General features: G+C 39.9%; 1 protein-coding gene across 3 annotated transcripts in view; it reads right to left on the bottom strand.

Moving 5' to 3' along the window:
* Window positions 1-15463, bottom strand: part of LOC145694382 (uncharacterized) — a 104217-nt gene that overhangs the window by 68613 nt on the left and 20141 nt on the right. Inside the window, exon 1 of one of the 3 annotated variants that reach the window (XM_081770553.1) lies at window positions 7415-7727. The exons of the other annotated variants lie outside the window; for them this stretch is intronic. Coding sequence (XP_081626679.1) covers window positions 7415-7689 — 275 coding nt within the window. The 5' untranslated portion in view covers window positions 7690-7727. Of the gene's footprint in view, window positions 1-7414; window positions 7728-15463 lie in introns of those variants that run through there. 3 annotated transcript variants of the gene reach the window in all.

Below are 15463 nucleotides of genomic sequence, written 5' to 3' on the forward strand. Positions count from 1 at the left end.
CTGATATATCGTCGTCCTTCCCCATTCAAGGCACAAGCACCACACTGACTAATCGAGTGAGATTCTTGTGTTTGGCGCGAGGTTGTGATATGCCTTGTAGCTCTTATCTCAGCCCGATGATTTCGTTCAAAAAGTAGCGAGTGGTCATAATGTTTTCGCTGGTCAGTATAAGTTTTGTTGGCATTTAATTTACTAAATAATCGCTCAGGTGTTACCGTCTTCACAGGTAAAAATGATATATAGTTGAAACATCACATAATTTTTAACATCCTAACATTATAAAGTTTAACTTCGAAACTGAAATGGGCCTCTTTCTGTTCTGGGCCTCTCAATGTTGCGGGCCCTGCAGGCCCTTTAGTTGCGCCACAGCATTCTCTCTACTCAGAAGGATAGGGACAAATAGAAAAATCAAAATTCATTCTGTCCATTTTTCAAGCATCATACACTTCATGAAAAAAAAAAAATCATATAATACTGATATGTAAGAAAATATTGGTATTGTTTGTTTTCTGTATACAAAGAACCATTTAGGTTTTTTATCTCATATTCTGGTAATAATAATAAAAAAAAGAGCTTCATGTGATAAACGGACGAAAGAAAATTTGTCAACGCGATGCGAATGACGCTCTTTGCAACCTAATTCACGTTTTTCGTACAAAAACTCTATTCCTACCTGCAAAAAGAAAAGATTTCTGTTACCCGTCAATGGTTGAGATTTTGCCCTGCGGCTGAACAACACGGCTTGCTGACTGACTGCGGGTGCACGAAGGAAAAAAAAAACTGTTGGATTCCTCTCCCCGCCCACTTCAATTGTGGATACCCTGGACACATTTAAACTGAGCGGTACGATCTTTCAGTTCTTCCCAGTAGAGGTACCAGCAGTGATTGCTAAATGAAAAAGTGAGCATCTGGTGGCGAAAAGGCGAAGTGCTCGGACAAGGGGGTGGGCACAGTAACCTTAAGCATTGATTACATTACGTTTATATAATTATTGTTTGTACTAAAATGTTTATTTCGTTGAAGATCACTATAAATAGAAGAGAAGTTTGCGTGTAAGATACCAGCGAGCAAGCGCTTGTTAAAAGTTCATCTGACTCTCGCTGGCCACGTCTGCGACCAAGATGACGTCATGCGCCAGAGCGACAAGAATGTAGCACTGCATTGCATCCACCTTGTAGTCTTTCCACCATGGGGCAGCATACTTAAAATCGTGACTTTGAATCGCGAATCGTGACTTAAGATTTGTTCTTTCTGGCGAAAGGGGAGTGACAAATGATGTCATTGCATGGGGCGGAAAATTGCCTAGGGCTGGCCCTGACTAAATAGTTGCTACGAACTATATTTATAACTATTTCGGTTCAGGTCGGGACAAAGCTGATGAATGTGAGACAGTTCGTCCGTAGGGAGCAAGCGCGGGATGCTTAAGGAACTTATTTATGAAGCCGACAAATATGCAAAGCATGTATCAACAAAAATACAGCCAGTAGACCCTTGTATGTAAAATCTATTGTATTTTAAGGTCTAGTGTCTTGAAAAAATCCCAGCCTTTCACTTTTAGCTCCCCAATACTCTTCATTATCAAAAGTAAGATACTCTCAATCTGTACGTTATTTCTGTTAGTGATTTTTAGGAACAGCAGGTGTATTAACATAAGGTCACTCATATATATATATATATATATATATATATATATATATATATATATATATATATATATATATATATATATAAGCAGTGGCGTATTTAGGGGAAGGGCTTCCGGGCTTAATCCTCCCCGAAAATACGCCACTTTATATGAGTGACCTTATGTTAATACACCTGTTGTTCCTAAAAATCACTAACATAAATAACGTTAGAATTTCAATATGAAAAGATTTGAAAATAACAGATTTATACACATTAACCTGTACAGACGCATGTCTTAATCTTCCCATGATGAGTATAACAATAAATTAGCTAGTAGAAACCATAATTTAACACAAAAATGAAGTTTGCTTTTCAATGACAAGTCATCAACCTCAACGAATTGTCTTATTATTTATAGAGTTTCATCCTTGTACGTATTAAGAATAATATGTCGTACAGATAATAATAATAATAATAATAATAATAATAATAATAATAATAATAATAATAATAATAATAATAATAATAATAATAATAATAATAAACTGTTTTATGAAAGCAAATTGTATTTTCACGGTATATGCACACCGCACCTGCACACCGATTTTTTTTAGGCATTTATTTTGGCGCACTCATAGTTCCAAAATGGACTATTTGCAAAGCATTCGCGTTCTACTTTCCCCGCCGACAAGTGAGATGTTTCCGCTAGCCTTTGCAGTGTTGGTAGGTTTCCTTTAAAAAAATTCCCTCGACTGACTCAAAAGTTTCCCTTTCTTTGCTCCTTAGTTTGTAAATTATCCACTTCCTGTGACAGAAGTTATGTGATAAGATTAAATTAGCTACATTAAAGGAAGCGCCAACCACATTTGTTTGGTTCATTTGCCTTTTGCTTCTATTTTTCCCTCTTTTTCCTTCATTTTTTCATACAAAAAATACACACAAATACATCCAGCCAACAACGCGTAGAAATTATGCTACTTTGAACAAAGAATATTGGAATTATATTGGTTTATTTTTGAAGAATAAACAAAAAAAAATAAACATTTATGTTGATCTATCAGTCAGCACAAGAATCTCTCTGGATTTTAACATTTTATCAAAAAAAAAATCCTTTGTCCCATTTTGCTAAATTTACTTACGAAATTTCCCTAAATTAGGGAAATTTCCCTCAATCTACGAATATTGCGCCTTCGGTGATCGATCTAATAGGCACATGCTTGAGATCTCCCCAATTTTCATAACCGGTTTTGATCTTACCTAGACTCAAGCTTTCAGGAAATATATACATCAACCCCACTCTGTGGGTTCAGGTTCAAGTACATCCCGTGTAAGATATTGTGACGTCACATCCTTGCCGTTGCGATGCTGATCGCCATTTTATTTTCTACGCAATACGGGCTAAGAGCCCAAATACAAGACGAAAAGTGTGATGTGTTTATTAACGGATTGCAAACATTAGAGTAAAAAAAAAAGAAAGAAAAAAAATCTTGCATTTTTGAAAAGATTACCAATAAATGAAACTTCAAGGAGATTTTTTAAAAATAATTAGGTAAACAATATGTTAAATAACTACTATTACGTATATGACAAGCATTGACAGTGAAATGCGTCCTATGAAATGTTCTTGTTGATTTCGTGTATTTGTAAATTCTGAGCTTAAACTAAGTATCAAATTGTACCTACTTTGTCCATTATCGGATATTACTTGTGTAATTTTAAATAATTCTGGAAAATCTCGATTTAGTAGTATCGGTATTACATACTATTCAGTTAATCTATGCTAGCAGTTAATCTATGCTGAACCATTCAGATTTTCGTGTTTTGTTTTCTTGTACTGTCAGCAGAGACCAGTTGGAACATCCAATGCATGTTTATCGATCACAAATTTCCTATACTGAAAATTTTTTGTACATGTACAAGCGGAATATAGTTACAAACGTATTTTCAATTTTATTTTTATTTATTTTTTTGTTTGTGTGTAAATTTTACTCCTTTCGTTCCTTGTGTGTTTTTTTTTTTTAAACATGGCGATCAACATGACATCGAAAGAAAATGACGACATCTATTTCAGTCTATAAACGGAACGGTGAAAGTCGTGTTGCGAACATACTGATAACACCTAAGTTGGCCACGATCGGAGGAATACCTTGAAGGGAATTGAAGGGGTCAATGGAAGAAGAACTATCCCACAATTTTGTGATTTTGGAGAAAAATGCAGTTTTGGTGTAGAAAAAAAATCTAAATAACTTAGATATTTTAGTTTGTAGGAGTAGATACAGAATACTATTGCATATCCCGCAATGCATTTAGTCCAATGAGTAAGACTGGGTGACACTAATTTACACTTCAGTCATAAACTCTTGTTACATGGAGGAGTGGGATTGACCCTTCTTCTACCAAGTCCTTCAATTTACCACTGGACCACGCTCTAAAACCATCTCTGGACGTCACTACTAGGTTTCAACGCCCAGAAATATCTGATTCAATTTTCCTTTTTATCGAGAAATTGTCTGGTTTAACACGGGAAACCTGCTAAATTACGAAACTGAAACAATGTATTATAGTTCTATTATATCGTTTGCGAACACGAATCTTTTCCATAAATCATTTTCCCCGAGAGTAAACCGCCCTTTAGAGATTCTTTTTAAAAAATACATATTGCTGGTAGTTTGTTAATGAATACTACCAGTTGTTAATGAATACTATATTACAATTTTTGAAATATACAGTATGAACACAATAGAGATCAATGGGCATACTCGGTTCGATAAGACGTCTATACATAACATACTAACTGGGCTCCATCCCTGCACTCGTTGCAAAGCGGCTCAGAGGATTACCAGCCTCTTTCCTTGTCCTTTTAAGTGTATTTGGGTCAACTTATGAGAGTAAAGTGTTCGGAACGTGCAGTGGCGGATCTAGATCGAGGCCGGGGGGCCTAGCCCCTCCCCCAGTTTTTTGAGTGACAAAAATAATTTCAAGCTATTATTCATATATTTTTGAAAATAGGGATGCGCACGAGACAAGACTTGTGACTGTCTCGTCTCGAAAATGTGCTGTAAAAGTGATGTATCGACTCGAAAAATGTATATTTCTCTATTGAAAGAGCCGCGTGTCGACTCGAATTTTGTCAGGAAAATCCTGTCTCGACTCGTCTCGTGCGCATCCCTATTTGAAAGTTTATAGTAAACTTATAATATACCGGTACCTATCATAGTCTGAGTTTTGGCTACCCTTTCTCCCCAGTTTTTTTATCTTCTAGATCCGCCACTGGGAGCGTTGTGCTAACTAAACTACATCACCTCAATCAATGCCTAAATGAAGACAATTTGGAGTTTTTACCTGCACACATAGTCCTTGGACCTTCATGGCCTGTTCTAAAAGGGTTGGGGGAGTGAGGTGACTTTTACTTTTGTATGGATTTTTAGTAAGTTGTGAAAAAATCAAAGTTACAACGTTATGTGTAGGCGAATAAGTCGTTAAAAATCAAGATTTTTTTAAAAAAAAAATCCTTACAGGAAGCCGAAATTCTTCTTTTAATGAGTATTTGCATTTAACACTACGCAAACTTATCTTAGGATCCTTAACTAAGGAAAACGTCATTGAACAAATGGTAGACCTTATAATTAATAACACAATTTATCCATCTAATTAATTACAAAATGCTATCCGGGAAAAGATCCTTTGGGTGTTGAGAAAGACGCTTTCGCAAGCAACCGGAAATAGAGCTATCTGGAAGGAAGAGGATGTAGGCAACATTTTTCGCAATCTTTCTCTGCCCAATGAACCCAATGATGAAAACATGAAACATATTCATCTATAATTTTCTTTCTATGTAGTATCATCCAGGGCTGGATTAACCCATCTAGAGGCCCGGGGCTAGAAAAAATATGTGACTCTTGCTGACTTCACCTAACAGGCCTTACATTTCTGTGGAAGAACAGTAGGAAAGTTAAGGGAATATGTTTCATAGTTTTAGTCATATTTCATTTTATGGTGATGATTGTATCTTCACGATTCTGTATATTCACGATTGTTTCCTCCCACTTTCTTCATTCCACCATTTTATTCATTTCTCATCTTCACCGTCTCCTTTAGCCTAACCGGCATAACCGTGGGACATAAAACTTAAAGATATTCTAAGGGGCAGGAACATGGAGCCCAGCAAAGCAACGAGAAATGACTAGTGGCTTCCAAAATGTAAATATGGAAAAGAATGAAGAACAAATTTGGATCGATTGATAAACCAGCTAAGGAAGTACTAGGAGTAGTAGGGGAAGAAAGAACTATATTGGATATATGAATAATAAAGGAAAAAGAAAGGAAACTATTTGGACATATATTGCGAGAAAACTGTATCCTGAGGGACAATTTCTTGTTAACAACAGAAATCACAAGATTTGGTGGGAAAAACCATGAAGTTGACAACTCTGCGTCTGAATGCCAACCTCCCCTGGTTTTCCCCAATAACCACTTCGTCTCCAAGTGATGACCAGAACCAGGATTAGTTGACCTTGGTGATCTTATAAGAACCCGTTGAACACATTAATGACGCCAGCTTCATTTTATTCGGGGGGAAAAATCGAGGAACAGAAGTATTTTTTTTTTTGGATGGATGGCACCTACTTTTAGGACACGGAAATGGATAATTTTACCTAGGTATATTACTTGATTTCAAAATACATCATGCCTCAAGGGGCAAGGTTAGCCTACAAGGGCGCCTTCCCATTGCTCTCCTCTGGGGTCGTCAGTGGTTAAACATCCGGAAATAATTTACATTCTTGATTTTTACACCAAATATAAAGCAACAAGAATTTTAACTTCTGAAAACGCGATGTATATAAATTGCGGGGGGCGAGGCGAGGGGGGAAGAAGTGTAAAATTTCCAAATTGCGTTTCGGCCACAAGCAGTATTTTGAAGTTACAAATAAAAGTGATACCACAGAGTTTCTTAAATAATACCGTACATTTGCCAGTTCTAGGCAATGTCTAAAAATTCACAAGAAGTGTTGGTACCAAAATGGCTCTATACACAGCCATCTTAATGCAAGAGATGCTCTAATCATTTATATTGTGGATAACAATTACGAGACAATTTGTTCGAGACATAGTTGCGCATAAAAGGGAATTTAGGCATCCCATTTGAGAACCAGAAGGAAACGGGCCAGTGTTTGAGAAAAAGGACTATCTCGACGGGACGTCTGGTTACCTTAGCCAAACACCTCTAACTTCCAAATTCTGTAAATGGGAGTCTTACGAGGTTGAGATAAGAAATACACGGTGGCTCAGTGGTAGAGCGTTCACCTCTGGTGCTTGGGGTCCCGGGTTCGATCCCAGCCTCCGCCAAGTGAACTTTGTGGTGGACAAACACCGTGCTCGTGGGTTTTCTCGGGGTACTCCCGTTTCCTCCCACTTTCTTCCTTCCACCCTTTCACTCATCTCTCATTATCACCGTCTCCTTTAGCCTAACCGGCATAACCGTGGGACGTAAAACTTACAGATTTCATTTCATTTTTTATGTTTGATTAGTTTCATAAAACAAGAATTTTTGGAATGATCCACAAAAAAAAAAAAAAAAAAAAGATCAAAAGATGGCGGTCTTGGCCAATAATTAGCTTTTGGATCAGGGATCACAAAGTTTTTGAACGGCCCCTAAATCTAGTTTTCGTATTTTCTGCGGGCTACACTATATGTAGTTCTCCAGATATAAGACGTACAAGAAAATTTTTGATTGAAATAAATTGGATCTTTTGATCCAAAAATAAATTTAAATGTGAAAGATTCTTACCCGTCATCATTGATTTCCGCCACTGGAACACAATTTCCATTGGGATCTCTTTGGTGTCCTGGGGCGCACGGAAGAGTGCCTGTGATGCTAATGGTGTTCACTCCCATTGGTTCTTTCGGTGGTGGAGGCAACTTGACAGTGGGTGCAGGTTTAATTAACTGAATTGGCGGAATTGGTTTTTGATATTGCTGTGGCGGTGATGGCTTGGCCTCCCCGTTGCTCGATAGGATGACAACAAGCACTGCACAGAGAGCGATTCCAACCGGTCTCACCATTTTGCTATTCACTGGTCAACTGAAGGGAGTGTGATACATGTGACTTCCTTTTGTACCCTCGTGTGTTCTGATAAGACTCTTGCATCTTAGAAACAGCATGTTTGCCTTGAATTAAGTGGTTGCTTGAAAGGATTTAGTTTCAGTATTTGCCCAAGTTCTTTAGACTGAATAAATAATAGATTATGATGAGATCTCGTAATAACCATCTACTTGCAAATACATGCAAATATAGATACACGTGCACTAGATATACTAACATTTCAGGAAACAAAACTCATTACATGAGGTCGTGGATGAAGGATAGAGTGTAAACAGAGTTTTAGCTGGAAAAATGTTTTACCTGAAAAATGTTTTAGCTTTACACTCCACGATATGCCCTTTAGTCTAAGGAGAAAGATGATTAATGAAAATAAATTTATATAATCGGTGAAATGATAAAAGTGAAGTCTTTCAGTTTTACGTCCCACGGTTATGCCGGTTAGGCTAAATGAAATGGTGATTATAAGAAATGAATGAAATGGTGGAATGAAGGAAGTGGGAGGAAACGGGAGAACCCCGAGAAAACCCACGAGCACGGTGTTTGTCCACCACAAAGTCCACATGGCGCGAGCTTGGATCGAACCAGGGACCCCAAGCGCCGGAGGTGAACACTCTACCATTGAGCCACCGAGTCCTTTTGGTGAAATGAAAGTGTGGGAGGAAACTAGGTAACTTTGAGAAAACTCACAGACATGATGTTGTTCAACAAACTTACATGGTCGGGGATCGAACTAGAGACCCCCTTTACACCAGATATGAGTGGTATAACACTGAGTCGCAGTGTCAAACTTTTTGCATTTATAACAGGAAAAGTGCATTTATATATTTCCGGTCAAACTTGTCTGTTTACATTTTTGCAAGAGAAATAAGAATTTCCCATTAAATTCAATGAATTATTGTGTACGCTCATTCATAATATAAATTGGTTACGAATATTTTTGTTGATGATTTAGAACTGTAAAAAACATGAGGGTGATTCAAAAAGTAATACCTCTAAAGTGATACCTTTATTTTAGCACCGGCACAGTTATTAGTGGAAAGGTTGCAATGTCAGCTACTAATGGTGGTGGCATCATTTTACAACATAGTCCCCATTACGGACAACACACTTGCACCAACGCGAAACAAGGTTTTTCATGCTGTCGCGGCAAAGAATAGTGATGGCTACTGGCAACACCATTGTCGAACTGTTGCTTCCACCTCTGCGTCACAAGTGCAGTGTTGGCCCTTAAGATGATCCTTGAGTTTGGGAAAGAACTAAAAGTCATAGGGCGCAAGATCCAGAATATAGGTAGGATCAGACAGAATGTCAACAAACATTTTGCCAGCAAATGGGACAACCTTGATTTTTTTGGCGGAGGAGAGGACGTGTGGCGCTATTCCATCGACTGACGCTTCGTTTCCGGGTCGTAATAATGTATACATGACTCGTCGCCGGCGATGAATGTTTCTGGGCACACGACCTTCCGCAGTCAGAAATTCAATGACAATCTGCTGTTTCAACCGGCCGTCACCACTGAATGCCATGGATTGCTCCATTACTCTGAAACAAGAAAAGATAGCAAGGTGAAACAAGCGACATTCTATAGCTCAAACATCAGTGCATTAATGATAAACAGTTCAGAATGTTTGCAGTACTATTGGCCAAGTAGTGGGCTTAGAGGCATAACTTTCTGAATCACCCTCGTAAGTCGAGTACTCTCTATCAATAATATATCTAAAAAATTAAATAATATTGCTACAGGTCAGTCACAAGTTTTAGTGTTTTGATTGCTTCCTACACAAAACAAGGACATATACAGGACGTCGGGCATGGGATAAATGTTCGGGACCTCTACCGAGACCCATTGGACGCCCTCTTTCGTCCCAAATATCCACGGATATCAAATAGATGTACTGGACACAATATGGACGTCCGATGCATTATGGGTTGTTGGATGATATACAGTCAACTCATTAGCTATCCTTCTTGCTGTTTTTTACTCTTTCCAAATACTAGAGATTCCTAAATTTTAACTCGAGGTATTCTTCGCTCACTTTCACTTCCCTGGAATTTATTGTTCCACGTAAGCTATTTGAAACGTAGATTTACAGCTTAACGTGGGATCCGAACGCATATCTAACGCAGGCACTGTTAACCAATTGGCTACACAGCAATTATAAACTTCAAGCGTACTAAGTATTCTGCCTGTTGTCACGTTCTGGGACGAACAGGAGAATTTTCCCTTTTATGCTTAGGTTAGGGTTTGGAAATATTTCTCCCACGTTTCCCGATCTTCAGCTTCCTCTTTTAACTCTCAATATTTTCTTCTATTTTTCAAATAATCGATCAGTCGTGTTCTTCTTCTTCCTACTGCTCTATTTCTTTCCATCTTTCCTTTTATGACGGTATGAAGAAGACAATTTCTTCGCAAGATGTGTCCAATCCAGTTGACCTTCCTATGAAAGATGCTGTACAAGGGCATCCTGTTTGTTCTAAAATATCTTACAAAGGGAAGGTAGACTTTGGTAAATGAACTTCGTGGGCATTTTTCGCGAGGTAGTGCACATTTAAAGTGTTAATATTACAAACTGGGGGAGCCCAATAGCCAGAAATAGCGGAGAAAAGGGTCTCAAAGTTTCCTACTTGCCACATACATTATACGACGCGAAAAATTATCAAGTGACGGGATGGCAGAGTGAGGAGCATCTACAACTCACGTTCTCGGGTTCTACTCCGTCTCGAGTTAACTTTTTTGATTTCTGCTTTAATAAAGCAGCCTTTTGTACTACAAGTAAATATATTAATTCACCATATGTTAACGCATAAAACAATAGAAATGTTAAAATCAGTTGTAAAATATTTCTGTGTTATCTAGCAACAAAATGTAACCTATTCCGTAAATATATTGATATGACGAGTTATATTATGGTTACCACAGTCGTTGTATAAAAAATGTTCTTGACGCTTCATGTTTATATCTGTGGACAGTATGCGAATTACAAGGGGATGATCGGGAAATCCCCTTTGGTAATATTGGATGTAACGAAGGACATAATTTCAGACTTCGCTTAAGGGGAGGGGTAAGAGCACCATCGACATAAGACTTTCACGTTTTGTACTAGTATATTAGTAGACAATCGATTAATGTATATGTATTCTTCAAACTCTTGGGGGAGAAATTGCTTCTCCTGCTCCCCTAAATGATGACCCTGGCTACAACTATAATAAATTTCCTTGCTATTGTCGTTTGAAGCGCAAATCAACCCCCTTGCAAAAGTCCGGTTAATTCGCACACTATATGTGGTTGCTGTTGGACGCTTGTCACGTACGAAAAAGAAACAAAAAAGTTGACTCAAGTCGGAATCGAACTTCGGATCCTTTGCACGTGAGTCGTAGGTGCTTCTCACTCTGCCACGCCATCACTTTGTAGCTTTACGCATTGTATCATATATGCGTCGAGTCGGAAACTTTAAGACTCTTTTTCTAGTCTATTTCTGGCTATTGCATTCTCTCAGTTTGTAATATTAACATTTTAAATGTGCACTACTACCTCGCGAAAGATGGACCTGAAGTTCATTTACCAAAGTCTGCTTTCCCCTTTTAGGATATTTTAGAACACTTTGATGCTAGTGGTCTACTTTGCCACGCTTAGTTGCATGCATGGAGAGCATGCCCGCGACCGTTCGGTCTATTTAATGGACGGGTTCCGCAAGAACGTTATGCACCCCGCCCGTAGTTCCTCAATATGCTATTGATTGCTCTTGCACAATGTGCACCGTCAGAATTTGCCCCTTAATTCTGACTCGCCTAAGCGATGTAACTCCCATTCTCTGAGGGAGTGGGATACGCCCACTGCGCGGCCAGACCGAAGTCCTGAGTGCCTACCATTAAATCTACTGGTTGAGGCAGACTGCTAGCGAGTCAGTCCTACCATGCTTTGCAGGCATGGCGCCCGAGCGTTATAAGACAAGCCCACCTCCCGCCCGTGTTCACCGTTACCCAGATTCCTGGGATTGGCTCCCACAAGCTACCGAATCCCACGGTATGACTACAGCCCGGCAGAGTCCAACCCAAATCCGGGGCCCCAAGCAATGCCCGAGGGGGCTTGTTCAATCCCGGCTCTGCCTACCTCTATCGTTCAACTGGCAACCACCTTGTCATGTAGAGGTACCATGCATCCCGGACCCAATGGTACGTGTTACGTCACCATTTGAGTTTGGTGACGGCCCATATCCCACAGAGTTTCCTCCCTTTAGCAGGATCAGAACCGTTACCCAGATTCCTGGGATTGGCCCTTGTCCCACCTCCGTTTGGTCCCTCGCAGGCAGGAATCCATCACTCCCCCCCCCCCCGGTAGGGTCGTCCGAACAATACGGGACTTCCTCTAATTACAGTAGAGATACACCGTACATTACCAGAGCCAATGACTGCTGTAGACCGTTTGCTCAAGGCAGAGATTGTCATTTGGGAGCCGTGTCTCCCCTGGTAGGCCCGCCCAAACAATACGGGGCTACCTATCTTTAACGTGTTTAGGTACCATGTACACGTTGCAGCTAAGCTACTTGTCCGAAACCCAATGGTACGTGTAGACCACCATTAGAAAGGACACCCACACCCTTCCTCGGTAGGGCCGTTCAAACAATACGGAACTACCACTTCTTACGTGAGAGGTCAACCGTACATTACCAGACCCAATGGCTGATGTAGACTGTCTACCTTTAAAGACAATGGCCATTTGGGAGCGGTGGCTCCCCTGGTAGGGTCGTGGCTCCTGCACCCAGCTCACACTACTGGGACAAAGGAGGGACCCACTTCCTCAGTGCTCCTGAGGTACGAGTACGCGTTAGGATACTAGGTATCCCATCCCGGACCCAAGAGAACGCATTACACTCTCTTTGAGGGCAGTACCTACATCATCCTCCCGGTAGGGCGCTGGATCCGCCCACACCCTTGGACACACCAATTACCCACTCTTTTTAGCGTGTTGGGGTACCACGCAGCCTTATCTCCCGGACCCAAGGGCACGGCTTAGTTGCCCATTTCGGGGGATACCCGAAGGCTCACCCCCGCCGGTAGGTACGGCAGCCGAAACTACCTACCCCACTGAGGACGTGATGGGGTCACACGTACTCTCCCAGATCCAATGGCACGAGTTAGTCGCCCATTTCAGAGGTTGCCCACCCAGGCTCACCTCCAACGGTAGGTTGTTGACACTGCTGTGCACTCGCTGCCATATGGCAGTTAAAGTACCGGCAGCGAGCTCGGTACGCAGTGTCACCCTATCTCCCCGCGCCCGGAACCAGATGCGAGAACGGTAAGGAAACACGCCCCCCCCTTTCTCAGCACGGGCTTGGGACCGGCTACGGCGGGGTTGATATTTCAGAACAATGAGCATGGTCTTGTCCAGCATCTTTTAGAGGAAGGTCAACTGGATTGGATACATCTTGCGAAGAAATTGTCTTCTTCATACCGCCATAGAATGAAAGATGGAAGGAAAGCGAGGAGTAGGAAGGAGAACACGACTGATCGATGATTTGAAAAATAGAAGAAAATATTGGGAGTTAAAAGAGGAAAACGTGCTGGAGTGTATGCTTTCCCCTTGTTAGTGTGTTACTCTCTCTGTCCATTTCATCTTTTCCATCTTCCTCCAATACCACATTTCAAAGCCCTCTAAGTATTTCTTCTTTAACTTATCTCCAAGTCTACGAACCATACAATCCCATGCTCCACATATAACACTTGAACAGCTTCTTCCTTGGTCCAAATTAAGTCTGCTAGTTATACAGGAATAGCAAATAGTACTTTCTACTAAATACACTTTTCTTTGTTAAGCTCAGTACGTGGCTTCCTGTCACCACGTAATGGCGCGTCCTCAGGTTGCGGATCGAGGAGAAGGCCTCTAGATTTAGAGGTTAGCTGCGAATATACTGAATAAGCAGTCGCGGACAGACGACAAGGAGTGGTCCTCCAGCTTAGGGGCTTGGGTAAAACTAATAACCTCATCCTGTGAAAAAAAGGCACTTGTTCAGAAACATTCATAAAAGCCTCGGGCAAGGACTTATAACTTGGCACGACCTCAGCAAAAGAAAATGGATATGAGATTTGGAACATGGAATATTAGAAGTCTTTATAGGGCAGGCGCGTTAAAATCCGTAACGAGTGAGTTTGAGAAATACAGTATGGACGTAGTAGGAGTTCACGAAGTTAGGTGGGAAGGAAATGGATCTGTGAATTCCGGAAACTTTACGTTCTTTTACGGGAAAGGAAATAAAAATCACCAATTAGGAACAGAGTTTTTTGTTCACAAACGAATACTACCAGCAATTAAACGGGTTGAATTTGTTACTGACAGACTTTCTTTTATTACTCTTAAGGGTCGGTGGTGTGATATTATTGTTTTAAATGTACATGCCCCAACAGAAGATAAGGATAACGACATATAAGTCAATTTTTACGAAGAAGTGGAACGAATATTTGACCAACTCCCGCGATACCATATGAAAATTCTATTAGGGGATTTCAATGCGAAGGTAGGACAAAAGGATATTTTCAAACCGATTATAGGGAACGAAAGTCTAGATAAGGAAAGTAATGACAACTGTGTTACACTCGTGAACTTTGCAACATCCAAAAACCTTATCCTGAAGAGTACAAAATTTCTACATCACGACGTTCATAAATATACTTGAACCTCACCAGACGGAAAAACACATAATCAAATCGATCATGTTTTAGTAGACAGAAGAAGACAATCTAGCATAACTGATGTTCGGTTGTTTAGAGGACGTGATTGTGACACTGATCACTACCTAGTAGCAGCGATAATAAGAGAGAGATTATCGTTGAATAAAGGAAATATTCATTGCCTGGAAACGGAGAGATTTAATTGAAATAAATTAGAAGAAAGCCAGGTAAGAGAGGAATACCAAATTGAAATTTCGAATACATTCTCGGATTTAGAAGATTCAGAGTGCACTAGTGTTGATGATACTTTGATTGAAATTAGAGATAGCATTAAAATTTCAGCAAAAGAAAAATTAGGACACGCGGAAATATGTAGGAACAAACCATTGTACGACCAGGAATGCATTCAACTAGTGGAGAAGAGAAAACAGGAAAAATTACGTTGGTCACAAAATCCGAATGAAATAACTACACAAAAGTTCGCAGATATCAAACGGGAAACTTCCAAAACTTTTAGAACAAAGAAACGCAATTTTTAAAAAAGCTAAAATTAAGGAACTTGAAACTAATAGTAAAAATAAAAACATTCGGGACGTGTACCTAAATGGGATCAACGAATTTAAGAAAGGCTATCAACCTCGTGCCTATATATTAAAGAAAGTTGACGGAAAAGTTCTCACTGACATTGGGAGCATCTTAAATAGATGGAAAGATTTTTTTTTGACGAATTGCTTAACACGCAGCCAAAAACTAATGTGTGCGGAGAAAGGGAAATACACACCGCAGAACCGTATATCCCAGAACCTAACCGAATAGAAGTAGGAATCGCTATAAAGAAATTAAAGAAACACAAATCTCCGAGTGTAGACGAAATTCCGGCTGAGTTAATTTTAGCTGGAGGCGAAAAAGATACATAAACCCATTCTCCTTATCTGGAACAAGGAAGAATTGCCACAAGAGTGGAAAGAATCAATCAGTGTTCCAATTCATAAGAAAGACGACAAAACTGACTGTAATAATTGTCTAAGCATTTCTCTTCTGTCAACGTCCTATAAAATACTGTCAAAC

This window comes from Thermobia domestica, chromosome 9 (genome assembly GCF_964235325.1).
Source record: "Thermobia domestica chromosome 9, izTheDome1.hap1.1, whole genome shotgun sequence".
In the NCBI taxonomy this organism is placed as follows: domain Eukaryota; kingdom Metazoa; phylum Arthropoda; class Insecta; order Zygentoma; family Lepismatidae; genus Thermobia; species Thermobia domestica.